Genomic DNA, 15,026 nt, shown 5'->3' with positions numbered 1-15,026 from the left:
AAATTATGATTACAAGTGAGAAACTAAATATGGCTGAAAATAAGAATTGCAGCTTCGCTAGACTCATTCATATGGCCTTTGATAGATTAGCTTCAGCCATTAATGTACTTCTGAGTCATCTGAATTGAACTCTGACAAGGAAGGTATCACTTCAGGTCAGCTAAATCCATATGTTCATGAGTCATAGTTAAGAAATTAATCCCAGTAGGACAAAATTTTAAAGAAGACTTCTTACCACATATAAACTAAAGGCTGTCTGTTTCTGACATATAAATTAGCGTGTCCCCAACACAGAAATATCAGCAGCTCTGAGATTATAGTGAAATTTGTCTTCTGCTGCAAAAGAGCAAAGACTACGGTAAACACTGCAATCATGAGTCATGGAATCAATGTTCACCAACACATCTGCAAAGCATTCCAACTACCCCAACAGTGAAAAACTGCAGATGGACCCTTGCATCTGTTTGTTTAAAAACAAGAGGACAAATTATAGGCTGTGTCACAGTGGTAATATATTAGCTTTCTGCGTCCGTGTTTCATTGTCAGCAGTGCAAGGAAAGTTGTAAAAATTAGGAAGGATTTTAACCACTGCTCTGTCCTAAAACAACACAACCCTGCAAGGTTTCCTCAATAGAACTAGGCCTTTTATGCATGGCTGTTTCCCTCGTGGTCCTCCCCCCCCACAACTAATTCAGTACTTTGTTTTGATTATGCATGTGTTTTCCAACCATCAGAGGTTGTCTCAAGCGTTTCAGTGTTTTCTGGATGCTGGCTAAACAGCATCTAGAAAACGCAGGGAAAATGCATGGGAAGAGTTAAGCAACCTCTAACATTCAGAAAATGCATGCATAATCAAAACAAAGGGCACCCCCCCCCCGAAGTAGAGCAGGGGTGACTGCAAGGGAAACAGCCATGCATAAAGGGACCTAGTTTTCCAGATCACCTGTGATAAGGTGTTTCAGAAGAAATTTAATACAATCCTGCCCTCAGGCTAGGGTGGGAGTGAGTGGAAAATCAGCTCTGGAAATGTTGTTAATAAAACTGCAGCCTGTTTTCACCCACATCTGCTAGCTGACTTGCAGGTTTCTTTGCCCAATGCGAAAGCCACAGATGGCTCCCACATGCCACTGTTTCCTCAGGGCAAACTATACTGTCCCATTCATTATCCTTCATCAATAGGTAACATTTAGGGAGTGCAGATGGCAGGTAAAATGTCCTACCACATGTGATTCCCTCCCCCCAATATCTCCCCTGAATATTTGCGGCCATCTATGAACTGGTGCCAAAAGAAAAAATTAAGCTCATTTATCTGGAAAGTTTTCCAACACTAATTTCCATTTGTTTCTACTGCCATATTTGCTTCTCTTAAGAGTAGGGTTGCACCTGCCCTCACTAAATACTGTTTTATAAAGATTTAGTGATTGTTAAAATGTAGATGCAAAGTCTACTTTCCATCCATGCCAAAAGCCAAAGCAATTCCTTGGCTTGAGTTATATATTCATTGCAAGGCCCTGATGGGTGAGGAAGAAGCAATGACTCTGGCAACAGAGTCAGCTCAGAATGTCATGAGTAGCTAAGATAGGAAGCATGAATATTAATTTAAAGCAGCAAGCACAAACCATCCACAATTCCACCTGAACAGGTAACATCAAGGCAGGTAAAACGAGACATGACATTCTAGCTTGTGGTTTCTCATCTCCTAGGCTTTATTTCCTCATTACACTGGTGGTATGTGAACCCAATAGGAAATTCCCTTTTTGCTCAGTGAAACTGAAAGTACTGAAAAAGGATGCTGGGATACTACACTGGCTCTCTCTTTCACATAATATGCAAAAAATGAAAGTTCTACACAGCTCAAGTAAATAAAGAACCTGTGGATCTTCTCCTCCCTCCATCTGCAGCAAGCAAGTTAGCGATGGTGTGCTGATGTATCTTTAAGCCAGGTAATTATGTAGCTGCCTACCATACAATCAAAGCCAAACTCCTGGCCGCTGTAGTATGAGCTATGGGAAGTGGTGCCTCTGTCCCCATACATTTCCCACCTAGGAGATGGTTCCGTCTGGGGCTAAACAAAATGTAACTTATTTCTGTTACTATTTCATTTACCCTTTCAGGAAGAAGCTGCAGTGTGTAACCACATTCACTCCCACTCAGCTTCCATTACCATGGGCCCTCATTGGGGAATAAATATTTTAGGTATTTAAATAGTTAACAGTACAATCAGGTACAGAGTTATTCCTGTTAGTACATAGAAAATGGTGTTAGAACTCTGCATATCCCCCCATTTTTCTATGTGCATGGACAGATTTTTTCCCATAGGAAAGAATTCAACAATACGGTTCCTCCTGCCACTTGCTGCTATACACAGTCAGGCCTTTGGTCTACCTTCAGGTTGGCCTTTGGTCTACCTTCGGGTTGGGGAGAGTAGGGCAGAAATGTAATAAAATCGTAATAGCAATAATAATAATAATAATACTGAGTCCAATACTGTCTCCAATGCCAATGGCCCTTCAAGGCTTCAGGTAGTTTCCAGCTGTACTTCAGAAGGCACATTTAACTAAGCAACTCATTCTTTTCCAGTACATATTAGGACCATGCAACCTGCTGTTCATATAGACCAAAACAAAACAAAGCTTTGGTTCTCGTAGGTTATCCGGGCTATGTAACCGTGGTCTTGGTATTTTCTTTCCTGATGTTTCGCCAGCAGCTGTGGCAGGCACCTTCAGAGGAGTAACACTGAAGGACAGTGTCTCTCAGTGTCAAGTGTGTAGGAAGAGTAATATATAGTCAGAAAGGGGTTGGGTTTGAGCAGAATCATTGTCCTGCAAAAAGTAACAAAGGTAATGTGCTAACCATTCTCCTGTAAGTATCAAGATAATGTGCTAATGAGGTATCTTGATACTTACAGGACAATGGTTAGCACATTACCTTTGTTACTTTTTGCAGGACAATGATTCAGCTCAAACCCAACCCCTTTCTGACTATATATTACTCTTCCTACACACTTGACACTGAGAGACACTGTCCTTCAGTGTTACTCCTCTGAAGATGCCGGCCACAGCTGCTGGCGAAACGTCAGGAAAGAAAATACCAAGACAACGGTTACACAGCCCGGATAACCTACGAGAACCAATGAACTCTGACCGTGAAAGCCTTCGACAATATTTTTAAAACAAAGCTTCTTGATGGGTGAAAATGCTATACAAGTTTCAGTCTTGACATTCACAAGGTTGCTAGTTAACACAACTTGAAAACATTGCAGGGAAACAAACACAGAGAGGGAGAATCTGTACTAAAAAGTTTGCATGAAAATATACCATGATGAAATAACAGTTCAATCACCTTTTCAACTTTTAGATTCATCATTTTAAACGTTATTTATGTATGGTTCAAGATTTTAGCGCTCTTCCGCCAGCTCTCTGAAAAGGAAATAACTTCTACATGTCGCTTCATAAATCTGTACAGTTGGGACATATTGCTAAATCCATCTACAAGCCATGGCTGTCTAAAACAGATTTGATATAATTAACTGGCTTCTGGTCAGCATAGCTGCTAGAAAAAAGAAGCAGGAGGGGAGAGTCTGATGCTGCTTTCACTCTTGAGAGATGAACAGCAGCAGCAGTCAGCAGAGGCCAGGCTCATAAATGCTTAGTATAATGAAGGATGGCATAATACACAGCGTCTGCTGGTAACACAAGTTGCTTGGAAGCCTACAAACCAACTATTCTCATTGTTAAGCTTTCCAAGCATCTTTGCCCCTGCACAAACCAGAGTGCTCAATTGCCGTCTCTGTTGCAAGGCTGCCTTCCTTCTAATTTGACCTTCCATACAGGTTTTATCTGATACCAAGAGAGTCATTTGCATAATGTAATAAAATCTAACTGTTCAAGTTGCGCGTTCCATGCTATCATATTACTAAAGCTCCATTTTTCATTACTTCACATGCCCCTAAGAGTTTATTATGTTCATAAGGAAATCAGACGGTATATTCATTTTGCTTTGCTTAACCTGTTCTTCCAAATCATTTTACATATTTCCAGTGGCATGATTTCAGCAGCAAGATACATACGTAGCATCTGTTGTGATGCCAAGACTGCAGAACTTGTGACACATCATCCCAAAATCAGACCACTAAGTGTCCTGGAGGATTTTTGCATGCCTGGGAAGAAAAAACAAACAAACGAGACACTGTCCTTCAGTGTTACTCCTCTGAAGATGCCTGCCATAGCTGTGGGCGAAACGTCAGGAAAGAAAATACCAAGACCACGGTCTCACAACCCGGATAACCTACAAGAACCAAACAAACAAGTAGATTTCTCAAACCCCTGACAAGCTACAATACATGGCCAGTGGTATCTGGTGTGGGAAGTCACAAATTCTACAGGCTTGTTCTGTGCACTGAATCTGATCAGGAGCAGCATTGCCAAAGGGGCATGGACTTCCACCAGTGGAATATGACTGCTTTTGAATCCTTCCTCCTGTAGCAGCCTGAAATGACCTCCAAAATCTTGTTTCTGACAGGGGACTCCTCGGGAACAGAATTTCAGGGAGCATTTTGGGCTGCCACAGGAAGGGGGCTGAGAAAGTCATGCTCCAAGTCCTTCATCCAATCCACTGTCTGGTTGTGCTTTCCTGACCAAGGAAGGTGATAATATAACCCCTCTTTTGGTAAGTACTGAATTTACACCCTCTAGGAGGTAATATGAACTATATCTTAATTGTGTGTGAAGTGCCATCAAGTTGCAGCTGACCTATGGCCACCCCATAGGGTTTTCAAGACAACAGATGAACAGAGGAGGTTTGTCATTGCTTGCCTTTGCATAGTGACCCTGGACTTTTTGGGTGGTCTCCCATCGAAGATGTGAAAAACAGTTAAATTATACCTTGCAACAAATACCTATATAAGACTGATGTATGATGGCTACAACACAAGGTTACACTTGAAAAAGTTTCCATTGTGTCTTGCAGAGCTTATTTCCATGTAAAACTGAGGATTGCAACTTCAGATATGATGTAGCAACAAGTAGCTGAGGCTCAATGTACCAGTGGTCAATTATCAATGGGAATCATTTACATTATAGGGCAATACAATCAAACATTCAATAAAACACAACAAACTCAAAGACTCAAGCTCATATGTTCATGAAACATAAGAAAACTTAGGCTAGAATAAATTGTTAGTCTTTAAAGCACTACTGTCTCCTGTTTTACTTTCCAAGCTAAACTAAACCATCAAAGCAATTCACCAAGGAGAACTGACAACAAAAAACTGGTTCTGTTATAGATTGTTCCTTTTATTGAGAAGAACTAAAAATGCAAGCTAAATGTCGAACCTCAACTACTTGATAACCTCAACAAAATCCTACTCCCACTAAGAGAATACAAGTTTTGCCTGAATATTCATGTAGCGCAACTATTTTGTAAACCAGCATAAGTACACTTCTTAGACTTTGCAGTGTCACAAATTGTTTTAAAGCAAGGATTCTTGACATACAATCATAGGTTTGACCCTAAAATCAGTCTTATTTTATAACCACCCATTGTCCCTATTTCATCTATTCCCAACACATTTTCAATAAATAGTATGTTACAGGCAATTTTTCAGATTTTGAACAGCATTTAACATCAAAGTACAAACTATAGTTACGCGTACAAGTATCCCTGAGCACAAATAGCAAAATACAAGTCTCCTTTAACCCTACAGAAAACACTTTAAGTCTGCAATCCTGAGGTGGGGGGAGCTCTTCAGGAGCTGGCATGACCCCGCACCAATGTAGATGCCACCTTATGACAGAATAAAGTGGCACCTACGCCAGTGCGGGGGCCAACACATCGGCACCAGGAAGCCATGCCATTGTGCTACCAGTTGCCACGTATCTCCTTCCCCCAGGGATGGGTTGCCTATTTCTGAGTTACATAAATATCTCCAGATTTCAAAAAACTTTGTGATTATCACTATCAGTTAAAAATAAACTTCAGCAACCAGTAAGACAATCAGTTCAACACCCAAAGAAAATGAAACAAAATTCTCTCCAATTAATATATTCAAGTAAAGAACACAATTTACTATGCATGCCCTACAACAGATTTCCCAGATTGGGGGGTGGGGGGGGGAAGGCTATCTCTGTTAACTCAAGGAATGAGGGTGGGGGGAGAGATATTATACAATGGACAGTTCTCTTCCTATAGCTTTGCATCTCAATGATGGACATGTACTTGTTCCCATCAATTCTGATGGTGGGCACTTTACCTCAGGTTTCTAAAACACAGAATCTAGGGCTTGAATGCTGAAAAGCATTACAAAAAATAAATATAACAGTCACTTGTGATTAAAGGCAGGCAGGCACATTCTGTGTATTAGTGAATCAAGATAAAAATGATGCATCAACTGAAGTGCAAGGGATTTGCGGAAAATATCACTTCCCTTTGGCAAAATATGCACAGACAGATGAGCCTCTCATCACTTTTAATAGAGAACAACTTAATCCTCTAATCCTAGAGGAGATAGTATGTGGTTCAGGGACTATTTCCTGCCCGCCTTGTCTTTCCCTTCAGTTTACACAACAAAATATACTTTTTTTTCTGAGCTAGAATCATAGGAGATCAGCTATAGACCATATTTTGCTCCCTACAAACTCATAAAAGATCATTCTACCAATCAAAACATATTAGCTACCTCCAGATTCTGTCTAGGGACAATAAGAAGGCTGTAATTCATTTCAGGACACCACTCTCAGTTATTTATGCTAACTTTAGCTGAATGAGATTCATTGCAAGACCATGATCTCAGAAGTTTCAGAGGACATGTTCCTTGGTAAAGGTAGGTTCATCAGAAGATTATGCAAAGACTCATTTTCAAATTAGTTATTCTGGAAGTTGTAATTTGGTCAGAAATGGTTATCCCGATTTGTTTCAGTGTTTAAGAATTGAGCAGATGCTGGCTAAGGAGAGTCAAGTCTCTCAACATAGGTAGCTTCTGATTTGTCTTAGAAGAGTAAATGCAATGGGCTAATTTCCCTGTTCAGTCAAACTGGAATACCTTGTCTACAGTCACAGCTTTGGGTTGTGATAGAGATATTAAATATTTTGATCTAACATTTATACCAAACCAGCCACATCCCAGTTTGGCCAACATCTAGAGGACAGTCACATGTCAGAGACAAAAAAAATCTTGTGTCTGAAAACTCTGCTACCTGTTTAGTCTGAGGAAACTTAAAATTGCCAGAGATAGACGAAAAGCTAAAGTAGAAGGTGACAGAAATAGAATCAAAAGCGACTCGCACGTAGAGACAAAGAGACCTATTATAACAACCAGTGTAAAGAAATAGAAGAGAACAACAAAAAAGGAAGAACAAGAGATCTGTTCCACAAGATCCAAGAAATCAAAGGGAAATTTAAAGCACGGTTAGGCATGCTGAAAGATCAGCATGGAAATACATTAACTGAACAGGACAAAATAAAGAAAAGGTGGGAACAATACACTGAAGAACTATACAGAAGAGATGAAAGGATAAAAGATTCTTTCCAAGAAGAATCTTTTGAAGAAGAACCTATAGTTTTAGAAAGTGAAGTGAAAGCTGCATTGAGAGCAATCGGGAGAAACAAATCACCAGGAGCAGATGGGATATCAATAGAGCTATTCCAAGCCACAGAAACGGAGTCCATCAAAATTTTGACAAGAATATGCCGACAGATATGGAAAACAAAACAATGGCCCACAGACTGGAAACGATCCATTTACATTCCAATTCCCAAGAAATGAGACATCAAAGACTGCAGCAACTATCGGACCATCGCATTAATTTCTCATGCAAGTAAAGTGAGGCTCAAAATTTTACAGCAAAGGCTGTTACCATATATGGAACGAGAAAAGCCTGATGTTCAAGCTGGTTTCAGAAAAGGAAGAGGCACTAGAGATCATATTGCAAACATATGCTGGTTACTGGAGCATACGAGAGAATTTCAGAAGAAAATCAGCTTGTGTTTCATAGATTTTGACTGTGTGGATCACGAAAAGCTATGGCTGGTTTTAAAGGAAATGGGTGTGCCTCTATATCTGATCGTTTTGATGCTCAACCTGTACTCTGGACAAGAGACCACAGTTAGAACAGAATATGGAGAATGGTTTCCAATTGGCAAAGGAGTCAGACAAGGATGTATTTTATCTCCCTATCTCTTCAATCTATATGCAGAACATATAATTAGGAAAGCTGGATTAGATTTAGATGAAGGTGGAGTGACAATTGGAGGGAGGAACATTAATAATTTGAGATATGCTGATGACACTACATTATTGGCAGAAAATAGTGAAGATTTGAAACAACTACTGCTGAAAGTTAAAAGAGAAAGTGCCAAAGTAGGACTACAGCTGAACATCAAGAAGACAAAAGTAATGACTACAGGAGAATTACACAACTTTAAGGTTGACAATGAGGAAATTGAAATTGTTCAAGACTTTCTATTCCTTGGCTCCACCATCAACCAAAAGGGAGACTGCAGCCAAGAAATCAGAAGGAGATTGAGACTAGGAAGGGCAGCCATGAAGGAGCTAGAAAAGATTTTGAAGTGTAAGGATGTGTCACTGGCCACCAAGACTAGATTAATTCATGCCATCGTATTCCCTATTACTATGTATGGGTGTGAAAGCTGGACAGTGAAGAAAGCTGATAGGAAGAAAATAGATTCCTTTGAAATGTGGTGTTGGAGGAGAGCGTTACGGATTCCGTGGACTGCCAAAAAAACAAATCAGTGGGTTATAGATCAAATCAAGCCTGAACTGACCCTAGAAGCTAAAATGACTAAACTGAAGCTATCGTATTTTGGTCACTTCATGAGACGACAAGAGTCACTGGAAAAGATAGTCATGCTAGGAAAAGTTGAGGGCAGCAGGAAAAGAGGAAGACCCAACAAGAGATGGACTGACTCAATAAAGGAAGCCACAGCCCTCAGTTTGCAAGATCTGAGCAAGGCTGTCAAAGATAGGATATTTTGGAGGACTTTCATTCATAGGGTCGCCATGAGTCGGAAGCGACTCGATGGCACTTAACACACACACACCTGTTTAGTCAGCAATTTAGCATGAATACAGACAACCATTTACCAAGTAAGAGCTTACTGCAAAATATGCACAAATACTATAGTAAACTACTTACCTGTAACTTCAGGCTAAGCAGTTAGAAGAGTTTTACTAAGCATCTCCACAAAATTGGAAACTGGAGAAAGAAAGGAATTGTCTGAATTCTTAGCTAAGTATTAAAGATAACTGCTAGTAAAGGGCAGTTTCACACACCATGAGTGTTTGTGTTTCTCACAGTAAACAAGAGAACATAATTCACTTTTGTACACACGTCTTTCTAAACCCATGTGCATGTATTTGGGAATCCCAAATGGGCCACACATGAACGTATTTGAGTGTATGATGTCCTCATAATGCAAGATGGTTGTGGAGAAAGCACCAATTCTAGACTAGGATTTTTTCCCCTAGTAGCAATGTGTGTGAAGCTATAGTAAGCCGTTCATGCACATAATATTTTCAGTTTGTAAATAAGTTGATTACCACACAGACAGAAACCCAGTTGATAGAGTGGACTTTCTTTTTTAGCTTTTTTTTATTTTTAGCAGGACTATTCCAATGTCTTTGTTTGCCCACACAAGACACATGCCTCTGTGGAGGTCTGATAGGTGGCTTTCATTAAAAAAAAACACGTGGGCTTTTTTCAGAGGGCCCTTCCTTTTTATTTCATTTATGGAGACCTCCTAGGAGCATTCAAGGTACAAATAATCACAAGACCTCCCAGCCTAGCTGCTGCCTACTAATGTGAAAAGAGCGAGAGAGAAATAGGGTTGCCTCAGGATTTCTCCCTGTCTCACACTAAATACCCAGTCATGTCCTTGGTCATAGGTGTACAGAAAAGCCCTCTGCTTACTAAAAATGGATTAGACTTAGAAGCTGTAAGTGAGCAGATGGGGGCGGGGGGTAATTTTGTTTGATATGGTACATTCTTAATGATGGATGTCAGCCAGCAAACACAAAACTTTCAGTACAGCCAGGTGTCTATTTAGTTCATCATCCATTTCAATGTGACAGATAGGAATGGTTGATGTAAACCTAAACTGTGGTATGTTTTATTTAATTATCCATATATTTATTAACTGCTTCCACCACCACCAGCCCAACAGGGACCCAAGGAAGCTTCTAACTTCTTGACACCTGCTTTGGGTGCCCCCACTTTCTGAGATAGATAGGGTTGTCAGATCCCTCTTTGCCACCAGCGGGAGGTTTTTGGGGAGGAGCCTGAGGAGGGCGGGGTTTGGGGAGTGGAAGGACTTCAATGCCATAGAGTCCAATGGCCAAATTGGCCATTTTCTCCAGGTGAACTGATCTCTATCGGCTGGAGATCAGTTATAACGGCAGGAGATCTCCAGCTAGTACCTGGAGGTTGGCAACCCTAGAGGTAGATGAGACGCAATGCAAACAAGGGCCTTCTTGGTCATGGCACCAAAATTATGGAACTCCCTCCTGAGGATATTAGTCTGTTCCTTTTATCACTGTCTTTCACCGGTGTGTGATAACTTTCATCTGGCTGGAGTTCCTGCAATGATTTCCTCCCCTGCTTCTTTCTTGTGTCTTAAGCTGTGCTTTTTAATTGGTTTTATAATGTATTTTATTTAATTGGTCTTATAATGTATTTTATTATGCTTCTTTAAATCATTAACCTCCATCATGGCCCTGATTGGGCAGAGAGGTAATTTAAGTGCCATAAATAATAAAATACTTCTTTCCTATTTTATCCTTACAACAGCCCTGTGAGGGAGGTTATACTGACTGATAGTGACTGGCCCAAGGTCATTCAGCAAGCTTTCATGACAGAATGGAGATTCAAACCCAGGTCTCCCCGATTGTAGTGTGACACTCTCACCATGACACCACACTGATATACACTATAGGTTCAGGACATCATTCTAGTCACATTTTGAGGACTTACAAATGCACATCCAAATCTGGGCTGTTAAACAGTCAATTCTAGGCAGAATTATTCAGGGGGCTTAGACCAGAATAACCATGCAAAGGATTTGCAATGCAAAGCTGTGACTCAATGCAATTACTTAGAAGTAAGTATCACTGAACAGTGGTGCTCACTGCTGAGTAAACATGCATAGGATTGGGTAACTACAGTCCTACCAAGAGTTCAACACCCTTAAGATGTCAATGGCCTTAGATGTACCTACTCCTGCACAGAACCAGGCTATAATCCTATACACTCTGACTAGCCAGCAACTCTAATAGAACTCAGGCTTCCACCTCAATCAACGTGCTTAAGTTGGCATTGTGAAACTGTCATTTGATGCACACTTATTTCAGAGTAAGTCCCACTGAAATAGTGGGACTTACAGAGTATGCAGAGTTGGGCTGTACCAAGCAGTCTTTATTCATATTTCTCAATGGCTTTTCCACCCAAAAGTCCTCAAAACAGTTTACAATAAAAATTCAAATGTAAAACATATTCTTATGGAGGAAGAGAAACTAAACAACATAACCCATTTGCAACAAGGGCAGGGGTAAAACAGCAAATGCCATCCCTGTTTTAATCCACAGACAGCCAATGAGGTGAGGTGATTACAGTGTCAGACTGGGATCCTGGAATTCAAATCCCCACACCACAGTGGAGCTTGCTGGGTAACCTTGAGCCAGTCAGTCTCTCTCAGCCAAATTTACCAGTCTAGGGCTTTTAAACCCTGCACAACCTCCAAGGAGATCAGGACAGTGAACACAATTCTCCGTCCCCCATGAAAGAATTATAACCATCCTGTAGAATAGGTTAGGCTGAAAGAGAGTGACCAGCCCAAGGTTATCCCATGAGCATCACAGCTGAGTAGAATCTGAACCCAGGTCTCCAAAGTCCTGGTCTGATACCCTAACCCCACTGGCCCTCACAGGGTTGTTGTGACGATAACATAGGGAAGAGAGCCCAAGCTCTTTGAAAGAAGGGCAGGATAAAAGATGTACTAGATAAATAGACAGTCCAAAGGCCATCTGGAAAAGGTTTTCATTCAGTCTGGAAGCCGGCCTAACCACATCTCCTAGGGGAGGACGTTCCAGTCTGGAGACAAAAAAGGAAAACAAGTTCCCAGTCTGGTTACCGTATTCACAAAAGAGCTTCCAAAGGGGTTTTCTGACACAAACAATGTGGCAAATCAAAAACTGATTCAACACTGAACCCATTCATAAGACTATACATGTGTTCTGCTCCAACAGGGACAACAGGTTTGTGCATACAGGGAGGAGGGATCATGGCTCAGTGGCACAGTATCTGCTTTGCAGTCAGAAGTCCCAGATTCAATGCTCAGTAATCCCCAATTTAAAGGATCAAGTAGTAGGTGATGCGCGACCCTGGAGAGCTGCTTGCCTGTCAGAACAGACAACACCAGTCTTGACAGACCAATGGTGTAAGGCAGCTTCATGTGCTCATTTTCTTTGAAGCCCAGTGTTTAAAGAAATCCACAAAACAGAACCAATGTTTCAGACAGTAAAAAGGGCATGGTTAGAGGCTTACATTCCCCACCCCCTGAGATCTCAGTGAGATTACAAGAACAATAGCTTAGCCACCCAGCTGCACTTCTTCCATAACACAAGGCAGCACCTGGGAGGTACTATGGGAGGCAACTGTCAGAGCTCAGGGCAAAGTTAACTGGTAGAGCCATTTTTAAACTCAAGGTTACTGTTCAACAGCCACATGCTGATCATTCAGTGACACTGCACACCTCCCTCCACTTTCCATCAATAAAAAAGAAGTAGCAATTATAGTGGTCTTCATTTAATGAAGATGTATTACAGTTTAAAAAAAATCTATTCCCTTTCAAAGGTGTTGGTTTTTTAAAAAAAGAAAGAAAGCTTTAGCACTTGTCTAGTAACATCCCATATGCGATTCCAGGAAATACCAGAGCGGCTTTTAAATCCATGTGCACAACTCTTTGGGTGTGCGTGTATACACATACAGAAGCAAGCTCACTCTCCCCCACCCCAAAAGGCCAGCGGGAAGACTAATCAATATCTAGCAACTCAGCTGCAACTGGGTACATACAGAAGTCAGGAAATTGAATCCCATCAACGATCTCTATAATTTAACATTTGGGTCAGAGCAGCATCTGGGATCACTTCCAAATGGGGTAGTCTTAGAGAACAGGGTCTTGGCTTCCAGGCCAATTGTTCAACACAGAGCGATCACACACACATGTACAAGCCTTTACTTGGATTTTCCCCTTACATCCAAAACTCAACGGGCAGGCATATCCTGGATACAGAAAGACATTCTCATCATGACTGTCACCTGCAAAACCAGTCAAAATAGAAGCTATTGTGTCAAATTCGATAGCAAGTATTAATGATGTCTTAGGTAGGGTCCAGAATGACATACATTCTTTGCCCTGCACCCCATCCCCAAAGCAGAGAGGGGGAACAAGCCCCGAGCGGCAACTGCTTTCCAGAAACCAAAATACACATTACAGATATTTACTCTAATTAAAAGGAAGGGTAGCTTTTTAAATGGAAATTGGTTATAAAACTGCCTGAAAATAACAGTCCAAAGCGATCAAAAAACAGATGAAGATATGAGGGGTTTTTTAATATATTAAATTGGGGAGGGGGAAATGAAGTGAGAAATTGGAAGAAATGCCACATTCTGTTGTCAGGAGGTGGGGACGAAACAGGAGATGAGAAAAACTCCACACTGATCAGTCAACATCTAACGTCCTTTGTTGTTCACCTTTTGTGTTGGGGATGGAAGAGGCTTTCCCTCCTCCCAAAAACAGGATGGTAAGTTCCCTAACTGACCATACATCATCCTGTCCGTTTTCTTGGGCAATCCAGACACTTTTGTACTCCATTAAACCCGAGAACAAAAACATCCCTACTGGAAGTGGGTTACTATCCAGAGTAAAACAAAAACACTAGACACACACACTCCCCACATTTAACTGTGAACTGGCTTGCCTCACAGTTTACACGAAACATGGCAGCAGCTTAGCCTAATATTTCGGGAGCAAGCTACACATTTAAAAGGAAATCCACACATCTTGTCGCCTTAGTCTGTTTTGTACGCATTGGGGCGGTTTGAAGGACCTTTGAGGGATGCTCTTGAATTGGAAACAGTGTCGAAATAAGAGTCTGTAACGCGATAGGCAAAGACGGCACACATCTCTTTCCAACAATTAACAGCGATCCAATTCCTTTCCTTTCAACAACAACAACAACACTTTCCACTTTCCTTTATTTCCACATTTAAAATATCAAACGCCACCCCAATGACACCTAGCGAGGGGTGAGTAGAGGGAGGGAGGGGGGGTGAGTAGAGGGAGGGAGGGGGGGTGAGGATGGTGCCTGAACGAATAAGATGGTTTTCACCCACGCCATTCAAAAACAAACCAACAGTATTAACTTGAAAAGTAACCAGAAAATGCAGAGGTTTTTTTTTTGTTTTGTTTTGTTTTTAAAGAGGGAGTACAGTGGAAAGGAACAAAAAGCGTGCACGTTACAAATCGGTTGCAATTCGCACCCCTCAGCCAGAGGAGGGCGAGAAGGGGGGCAAACCCAAGTCGCCGGGAGATGCTACTAAACCTCGCCAGGCGCTCTCACTCACCCACGCCGTATTTCTCGTGCTCCGTCGGAATCCACATGCTCGAGAGCGCGGCTCCCTTCTCGCCCGCGAACCGGCGCAGCCGCTGCCCCTCCACGCCGCCTCAGCCGCGGCCACCGACCAGACCCCGCTCCGTGCGCGCGCCTCAGCGGCGCTCCTCCAGCTCCGGCGGAGAAGTCATTGTTCTGATTGACCGGGCTGCGCTCGCGCTCCGGGACAGCCGCTGCTAGAGCCGCCCTCCCGCCACACCCCCTTTGCAGTTCCGGTGCACGGCGGGAGATGTAGTCTTCGGCCCACCCGCGACGCCACTCTGCCGGCAGAACCGCCGACAAAACAAAAGGTTGCCCGCCTCCGCACCCGACATGCTTCGCGACGCTGGTTGGCAAAGCGCCT

The 15,026-nt window shown here is 42.0% G+C and overlaps 1 protein-coding gene across 2 annotated transcripts in view; it reads right to left on the bottom strand.

Moving 5' to 3' along the window:
* The window catches only part of DOCK4 (dedicator of cytokinesis 4), a 296,938-nt gene extending 282,254 nt beyond the window's left edge, over positions 1-14,684 (bottom strand). For both annotated transcript variants that reach the window (XM_056846241.1, XM_056846242.1), the window contains exon 1: positions 14,637-14,684. In XM_056846241.1, the coding sequence (XP_056702219.1) occupies positions 14,637-14,673 (37 nt within the window). In that variant the 5' untranslated portion in view covers positions 14,674-14,684. The remainder of the gene's footprint in view (positions 1-14,636) is intronic.
* Positions 14,685-15,026: the final 342 nt, after the last annotated feature.

This window comes from Euleptes europaea, chromosome 3, assembly GCF_029931775.1.
Source record: "Euleptes europaea isolate rEulEur1 chromosome 3, rEulEur1.hap1, whole genome shotgun sequence".
Lineage (NCBI taxonomy): Eukaryota > Metazoa > Chordata > Lepidosauria > Squamata > Sphaerodactylidae > Euleptes > Euleptes europaea.
Note: the sequence above shows the minus strand (reverse complement) of the source record. Positions and strands in the feature narration are given on the sequence as shown.